We start from the raw sequence: 9,327 nt of genomic DNA, 5'->3' as shown, positions 1-9,327 counted from the left end.
TTGTGAAAAATATATCAAGAACTATAATTGCAACGTATTCACGGCGACTTCACTGCATCTAACGTGACTATTTATTAATCATAACTATAATTCTAGATTATAGTTTCAAGATCTGTCTTTACTTATTGTTAGATAATGTAGAATAAATTAATTTGTACCAGCAGCTTCACTGGTTGGGTGAAGAGAATTCCTCCACCTGAAGTCCTCGTTTACACCTGGTGGCAACATGTAACATCTTTCCGCAGGCGACCTAGCGAGATTTGGTGGAGAAGGCGCCGATTGGACACATGTATCACTTTGAAAATATGAGACTTTTTCCTTCGAAACAGGCAATTCTTCTTTCATTTTCTGGTAGTGTGGTGGTGGTCTGGGTTCGTCATTTATTGTCTCGACATCGTATATTGGTGAATTTTCGTTCGGTATTTGGTGACGATTTGCGAGGTAGCACGTACTGGGGGCGTTGTACAAGGTCTTGTTGAGTTCATTTTCTGAAAAATTTGCGTATTTTTAACACCAAACCTTTCCCTTACTAAAATTCACCTTCATCATTTTTAAATACTAGAAGTCCAAAAAATATATTAGAATTTTCTAAATTTGACTAGTAAGGTTTGGACGAAAATTAAGCAAATTTTATAATTTTCATTTCTTCCAGCTACAAAAATATTTTTTCAATAAAAGTAATTTTCAAATTTACGAGTCTCTAAAACTGTACCTCATTATCTGTTCAAAGAAAAGTGCGCCTTAATATCGCAAAAAAATCAACTATAACTCTCACTCGGCGAACGAAAGATATCTCAACATCAGTAAAAGACGTAGAAAAATATCTTTTAAGAATAAAAAGAGTATAAATTAGATGTTAGTACACAGAAATACGATAGTATGCCATGAAACAACAACAGAAAGCATACAATATGTTAACACATAGATAATAAACACTAACTTTCAAAAATAAGATTATGATATCTTGAAGTTTTGCATGGGGCTCCGTGAGGAAATTTTAGAATGTTAATATTTTTTCCTAAAACTATAAAATTGAATCAGAATACGCTGTACAAAAAAAGCAGGAGGTAAAAGATATCTTTAATATAACACGTTTATCGTATATTGGGCCTTTTAATATTTTATTTTGCCTAACGTTTCTATTTTTAGTGTATTTTTTATTAAGGCTCCAGAATGTTTTTTTTTTCTTTCTGATGTGAAGCTCCGCAGGTCTGAAAAGTTTGAGAACCCTTGGTAATGTAGTGACAATCACGACAAACAAAATAAACCGCGATATTATTGCATATAGTGATACAATCATGTATTGCGAAGAAAATACAATTTTGTTCCATATAATGACACCATATTTTAGAAACAAAACATTGTATATAGTTACAAGACCGTGTTTTGTGAGCGAAACAAAACACAATATTTTGATATGTGTGACAATCACAATAATTTTTTTTTTAAACAAACGTGATAATATTGGATGTATTAATACGACAATGTTTTGCAAAACAACTGGATATTATTGTTTATAGTGGCATGACCATGGCATGAATATTATTACATATAGTGATATGACCACGTTTTGCAAACAAAACGAGATATCAATCAGTGATGTCGAGAAAACTCACTTGTAGAGAAAAATATATATGTAGAAACGGCTCGTTTGGGTTGAGAAATTTTTTACGTAAAGGAGCGAACAACGTTTCGACCTTCTTTGTGAACCTGACGATGACTGAAGAAGGTCGAAACGTTGTTCGCTCCTTACGTAAAAAAATTTCTCAACCCAAAGGAGCCGTTTCTACATAAAAAGAGATATCATTGCACGAAGTGATACTTATGACCAAATTATACTCCGTCACTCGGAGATACTCACGACCGTCTTTCAGATGACGCTTTAAGAGACACTGGAGTTCCTCTTCCTTTTCCTGCTCAAATTGGGATTCAATAGCTAACAACAAATACTCGTCGAGTAACATCCGAAGCAGATGGAAGGAAGCTATTGAAAAATCGCGCTTATTATTTAATTCCGATGTGACTTAAAATATACAGTTTAATGATAAAAAGCGTCAGTAATTAAAAATTCTGAAACGTCAACGGTGGTGATTGATACTTCTTTTTTTTAATTAAACTCTCAACAAAAATATGTTTTACTTGTATTATATATATTAAGATATTATATTAATACATATTTTGAACTTCGCGCAAAGCTACACGAGGGCTATCTGCACTAGCCGTCCCTGATTTAGCAGTGTAAAACTAGAGGGAAGGCAGGTAGTCATCACCACTCACCGCCAGCTCTTGGGCTACTCTTTTACTAACGAATAGTGGGATTAACCGTCAAATTATAACTCCCCCACGGCTGAAAGGGCGAACATATTTGGTGTGAGGGTGATTCGAACCAGTGACCCTCTGATTACGAGTCGAGTGCCTGAACCACCTGGCCAGGCCAGGCCTAATACATATTTTTTTACTTTATAAGGTATTTTAAAAAATGCTTTAAGATATTAAAGTCGTGTATAAACTATTAACTTATCAATTCTAAGTAAGATACACGTACATGTTTGGGTGTGGGCGATAACGTTAAAAGGAAAATTTAAATTGTGCCCTCGATTCGATTCGTATTTAAAAATCTCAATAAAATGCTTTTTCTTCTGGTATTTTCAATCCTGAGCAACACCTTTCATGCGACACATGAATTAAAGGGCTAAGTCAGAGGCATCTAAGAATTAACCAGACGTGCTGACCGAAAAGAAGCCAACCATACAGTAGCATCCGCCTGTTCATGTAGTTACTCTTAACCAAGTAGCAGTATTGACTGTCACGATTAAGAAATTACACGATTGAAGGCGTGGAACGTGTTCAGCGTCGTGTCGCGGCTCGAACCTTCAGATACAAGCAAAACAAGCTCACAAATGGGCCAAACGTGACCTAAATGAGGAAACAACATCACAATATGATCATGTTTTGTTGTTCTAAACAAACAGGCCTAATGGTGCTATATTTCGATTTCTGGACTCTCCACCATTATAAGGAATATAATCTAATCACAACTTCGGGAGTTCTAAGTAATATTAAATAACTAGACAATAATAACAAGAACATTACTCATGATTGGTTTCTTTATTAGTTAATTTAAAATTATGTTAACGTTTTAGACACATCGCCAACTTACAAAAGTTGTAACTAGTTGTTATAGTGTTTGTTTGTTAAAACTTTAGCGTACAGGTACAGCGCCAATAATTATGAAATGGTTGACTAGAGAGAAGAAGCCTCATATTTAACATTACCAACAGACAACTATTGTTCGATCAAATTGCGCACCCACGTCCGCAAAGTGCGGTGGAACGTGTTTTTGCCTCATAGCGACGCGAACTTTAAAACCTCGCATTCACTGGGTCATGACTCTTTTTTTAATGAGATTTTAATATTTCAAAAGCTCCATCTACTAAAATTTGTAACTTTGGCGAAATAACTTTTAAATTTTGCAAAAGTGACACCCGCGCAAATTTGTAGGTCTATTGTTGTATGGTTCTAAAAATTCTAAATTGTTATCAACCCAAACTTTCAACTCAGCTGTTAAGAAATGTTTAGTATTTATAAAACATCACATATCAAACTTTGTATCTCTGACGATAGTACAATTTTGATTCTTCTTAAGAGATACCTTACCAAAGCTGGCTGCTCTGTTGAGTGTCAAGTTGTGCATGATGCGGGCGCCGAAAAAAGACCATTTGAGAAGGAAATCTTGGGCTCGCTTTTTTAGAGACCTTCCATTTTGTCGGCTTGGCTGTAAATAATAAATATTGTTTAATACTTCAATGCTTAATAAATCATATGTATTCCAAAGAACATAATAAAATGTTTTCTAAAATAATGCTAATTCAAACAGATGAGATTTAAGCATAAACCACAAAAAAAACACGAAGTTTTTTGGCTTGTTTGTTTGTTTGTTTCTTTTGGAATTTCGCACAAAGCTACTCAAGGGCTATCTGCGCTAGCCGTCCCTAATTTAGCAGTGTAAGACTAGAGGGAAGGCAGCTAGTCATCACCACCCACCGCCAACGCTTGGGCTACTCTTTTACCAACGAATAGTGGGATTGACCGTCACATTATACACCCCCACGGCTGGGAGGGCGAGCATGTTTAGCGCGACGCGGGCGCGAACCCGCGACCCTCGGATTACGAGTCGCACGCCTTACCCGCTAGGCCATGCCGGGCCAAAAGATATCCGCTTAGCCCACCGAGGGGAATCGAACCCCTGATTTTAGCGTTGTAAATCCGGAGACATACCGCTGTACTAGCGGGGGGCAGTTTTTTGGCACAATGAAAAGTAAAATCCTTAATATTGGTATGCACAGTGTTTGCTTATTCTATATTCAGCTACAATCGAACATGTTAACACTGTAGGTACTAATATTAAAGATTTTACCTTCGGTTTTGGTGTGTTTTTCTCTGACTATAAGTAACACAATGTGTCTGAAAAGAAATTAGATGAAAGTTTTATAAGAATCCTATCATCTTTTCTTAAAGTTAAGTGTACATTAGTTTGTTTTGAATTTAGTGCGAAACTACACGAAGGTTATCTGAGCTAGTTGTTCCTAAGTTAGCATGATAGTTAGAGGTTTTTTGTTTGTTTGTTTTTGAGTTTCTCGCAAAGCTACGCGAGAGCTATCTGCGCTAGCTGTCCATAATTTAGCAGTGTAAGATTACATGTAAGGCAGCTAATCATCATCAATCACCGCCCACTCTTGAGCTGTTCTTTTACCAAGTAATAGTTGGATTGACCGTTACATTATAAAGCCACCACGGCTGAAAAGGTAGCATGTGTAACGGGAATTCGATACCGCGATCCTCAGATTGCGAGTCGAGCACTACAGCCACCTGGCCAAGCCGGACTTTAGGTTTTAGTATTTGAAGATATGTAACACTTTTAGATAATAGTTATATTTAGAAATCAATACAATACTTTCTAAAAAAACTTACAGTTACCTAAGGTTTTATTAGTAGTATTTAGGTGATTAGAGAGACTTTTCAGGCTAATTCCAGTATCAGTTTCATCCCTTTGGACAAAAAACATTCATTATTCATTAGTCCTATATACTCTTGTTCCAGCTTCCAAAATTCCTGTGATTTTAACGATATTTTAACCTTCAAGTGACAATCAACTTGATATTGGATAAGTTGGATCAAACCATAAATTTAAAATCGAATTTTTGCAGCTGTGAATTCATTCAGAGAACTATTCTTTAATAATCAAATTATTTTTGTCGTCGATGTTAACTTTTGTTTACCTAATGTTTAACCTTTGTTTTTCACAGTTCAAAAGCCGTTTATGTTATATTTATTGGTGAGAATTCATTTGCTCGCGGTGGACATAGCAGATGGTCCAGCGTGGCTCACTGTAATTGGTAATACAGTTCTTTTCGATTTCAATTTTAACAAATCATTTTCTTTTCAATCTTTTCGTTTTAACCATTTATTTAAATTTCAACTCTTATAGTTTATATATGAGCAACCAATCAATTGCAGGGATCTTGTTTCATTTATTTATTTAACATCACTTTATTTCCCCACTGGGAGGTTCTATAGAAGACGGTCTTTTTGAAGGTTTTTATTTCCCAGCAAGCAATATTCTACAATATTTTACATTGAATTGTGTATTAAAATAGGCTTATTACAACTTACCTTTATAATTTTTTGTTCTACTACAGTATCCAACCACTCGATAAAATTTTCCACAGTGGCTTGTCTCCGTAATTGCTCTTTAAAGTCTCGAAGAACTAAAATTAAAGAATTGTAAAAGACTAAAATATTACATAAAATGAAACATTTATTTATCATATATAAGATTATGTATTTTAATATATCCCACACTGTAGATGTTTCATTGTAAAATCATTGCCACAAATAATGAACACAATTATTACCACTGTCGTCTTATCAATTACACTAACGTAGTAGGTGTTGGTGCAGATAAAATATGTTCAACTATTATGTAACCATAATCGATTTTCTCATAGAGTTCTTGCAAATTCAAAATACAAGTTAAAGTTGTGTTTATGAAACACCTGTTCCCTCAGTAGTATAAACCGTATGCTTAAACCATCCATTTTGATTAACCTTGGACATTAACTCGTGTCCTTCGAAAGTTCATTAAGTTTAGAACTTTGTATATAGTACCTCGTATAAGTTTAGTCAGAATCCGTCCATACAATCTTAATAAATCATGCTCAAAAGATAAGGATGGGTAGATGGATGGATGGACGAACAATCAACTGAGCCCCTTCTGCTTCTCGAAGCAGTGGACGGCATAGTCATTATAAACTACAATTACAGGATTTTTTAAACTCTCTCTGGCTAAAACATTTAACCACAACTTCTGCTTGTCATAAAAAGGGAAATAATAGTACTTCAAGTTCATAGGAGGGAAAAGTCGTAATAAAAAGGTACTATGAATCACAAGTGATTTAGAACATGTGTTAACATCAAATTCCGTACACTCGCCATTAAGATGGAGATCACATTCACTATCTGTAGCTGCAGTGTAGAAGGCTTGAGAACTGATGCTTCCTAAATCCACCTTCTTCACGTCTTCGTTCATCATACGCACACTGTGGGCGTCGTAAAGGACTGGTCTAGTAGTCTGTTAGGTAAGATTAATTAAAATGCATTATTATTTGGGATAGAGAAACGTATAATCTAAACGTTATGTTGATTTTTTGTTAAACAACAGTGTCAAATAACAGCATAAAAAAACGTTTTAAAGTCACCAGTAAATTGGGTCTTTGTTTTCTTCCCAGAAGGCTTGGCATGGCCAGATGGATAGAGCGCTCGACTCGCAGTCTGAGAGTAGTGGGTTCCAATCCCTATCACACCAAACATGCTCGCTCTTTCAGACGTGGGAGTGTTATAACATGATAGTGAATCCCACTATTCGTTAGTAAAAGAATTCTGATGACGGTGGATAATAATGACTAGCTGCCTTTCCGCTAGTCTTACATTGCTAAATTGTGTAGCTTTGTGGTTAATTGCAAACAATCCTTCGTTGTAGAATGTAGTCCTGTTGAATTTGCAGTTTTATTAATAGATAAAGATAATTAAGAGAAAAACGTTTCTTGAAATTTAAATGTTGCTCTATAACAGGGGTCACCAAACTACGGCCCTCGAGGTCATTTTGACCGGCCCGCCAGCAGCTAGCCGCTTGAAAATGAAATGTCCGACTGTCATAACAAAATAAATCACACCGATGGTCGCTTTAAGCTGGCAAACACAAGACATTATGATAAAAAGAAACAAGACTGTCACGCGCATTTTTAACCAATAAGAAAATTCTTCTTTCGTTCTTGCTGCCCGTTAATTCATATCCAGGCACGTATCTATGAAAGCATTAGGATTTCGAAAACAAGTACAGACCTATCGACTCGTCTTGTAAATTCAGCGGCCTCAGGTTACCGCTTCGGCAAGCTCATTTCTCTTAGTAGTCGGGTTATGCGCTTTTCGAAACTCCTTCTCAGGTAAGTGTCGTGGCAAACGTATGTTTCAATATATTTTGTGTATGCGTTCTTGGACCAGTACAATACTTTTCTCACAGCGTTCTGTGTTTTTTCATTTTCAGATCCTGTTTTTTTTTCACCCATCGTTATGGCTGCTTTTAAAAGAAAAAAGTGGACTCTGAGTGTTGTGCTTTCAATGAAGAATGGGGAGAAAAAAACTTATTTGTGGAAACAAAAAACCAGAAAGCTACTTGTGTGATATGCACCGAAAGTGTTGCCGTTTTGAAAGAGTACAATCTTCGGCGTCACTATGAAACAAAACATCTATCAACATATTTGAAATTTTCAGGAAAGTTCCGTTCTGAGAAATTTGAATCCATGAAACGTGTTTTTGAATCTCAAAAGAATCTCTTCACGAGAAAGTTTGCTGTAAATGAATCTGTCACTCGTACAAGTTACAAAATAGTGCATAGGATGGCAGAGCGAGGAAAACCTTTTACTGACGGCAACTACATCAAAGAGTGAATGATGGAAGCAGCAAATGAGCTGTGTCCTGAAAAAACCAATTTCTTTGAAAGTATCAGCCTTTCAGCAACTTCAGTTGTACGGAGAGCAGAAGAACTTGAAGAGAACATCGTATTACAGATACGACAAAAAGCTAGAAACTTCCTATGGTATTCTCTGGCACTGGATGAGTCTATTGATCTCTCGAGTACGTCACAACTTCTCGTGTTCATTCGTGGAGTTAATTTGGACTTTCAGGCCACGGAAGAGTTGGCATCAGTTTGTAGCATGCACGAAAGAACAACTAGAGAAGACATTTTCATGGAAGTGCATAAAACTTTGTAAGACTATAGCATTCAGTGGAATCAGCTTAGAGGTGTAACAGTTGATGGAGGAAAAAACATGGCTGGAGTAAAGAAGGGTCTGGTGGGGCTGATCAGGAAACAGTTGGAGGATACTCAACTCCCAAGCGCTCTGTTCATACACTGCATCATACGAGATATGTTCCAAAAATACGCGGACTGTTTGAATTGCGCGGCTCCAGTTGGTTCCAGGGGAATTCGCTTGGTGTCGCTAGGTTCGCACAGATCAGCTGATTACGACGCCATTTCCCGATTGCAGATATCTTCATTTGTGTATTAGCTACGCAGTTTTAAGTGAAGTGCGATTTTTTCGTTTGGCGTATTTCAGAATGAATGACCTGAAGGAGCAACGACTTGCTGTGAAATTTTGTGTTAAACTTGGAAAATCTGCGACTGAAACTTTTGCTATGCTTAACACGGCTTACGGTGATGTTGCTATGAATCGTACGGCATGTTTCAAGTGGCATGAACGTTTTAAGGATGGTCGACAGTCCATTGAAGATGATGAGCGTTCTGGACGTCCTTCCACGTCAACTGACGACCCACACGTCGACAAAATCAACACCCTGGTGCGGGCAAATCGACGTCTGACTGTCAGGGAGCTTGCTGAAGAGTGTGGGATATCAGTTGGATCTTGTTACGAGATTTTGACCGAAAAATTGAAGATGCACCGCGTTGCTGTGAAATTTGTGCCTCAGAACTCGTGAGTTTTTGGCCAAACACTCGTCCCCCCCCCCTACTCACCTGACCTTGCTCCTTGCGATTTTTTCTTGTTCCCCAAACTCAAAAGACCCTTAAAAGAAAGAAGATTTGAGACGATTCCCGAGATTAAGACAAATGCGACGAAGGAGATGGAGGACATTACAAAAGAAGCGTACCAGGACTGTTTCAACAAGTGGAAACACCGTTGGGATAAGTGTGTGCGTTGGGGAAGAGAGTACTTTGAAGGGGTCCCAGACCTGTAACTTCTAAATAAAGTA

At 37.0% G+C, this 9,327-nt stretch overlaps 1 protein-coding gene across 5 annotated transcripts in view; it reads right to left on the bottom strand.

The window, feature by feature from the left end:
* The window catches only part of LOC143223324 (DNA-binding protein RFX6-like), a 68,520-nt gene that overhangs the window by 4,203 nt on the left and 54,990 nt on the right, over positions 1-9,327 (bottom strand). For 4 of the 5 annotated variants that reach the window (XM_076451169.1, XM_076451166.1, XM_076451165.1 and 1 more), the window contains 5 exons: positions 6,487-6,631; positions 5,674-5,768; positions 3,658-3,775; positions 1,862-1,984; positions 159-488 (listed from right to left, as the gene is read on the bottom strand). In XM_076451169.1, coding sequence (XP_076307284.1) covers positions 159-488; positions 1,862-1,984; positions 3,658-3,775; positions 5,674-5,768; positions 6,487-6,631 — 811 coding nt within the window. The remainder of the gene's footprint in view (positions 1-158; positions 489-1,861; positions 1,985-3,657; positions 3,776-5,673; positions 5,769-6,486; positions 6,632-9,327) is intronic. The other variant, XM_076451167.1, reaches the window with a different exon arrangement.

The sequence above is a fragment of the Tachypleus tridentatus genome, chromosome 8 (genome assembly GCF_004210375.1).
Source record: "Tachypleus tridentatus isolate NWPU-2018 chromosome 8, ASM421037v1, whole genome shotgun sequence".
Lineage (NCBI taxonomy): Eukaryota > Metazoa > Arthropoda > Merostomata > Xiphosura > Limulidae > Tachypleus > Tachypleus tridentatus.
The sequence above is the reverse complement of the archived record's forward strand: the minus strand, read 5'-3'. Positions and strand labels throughout refer to the sequence as shown.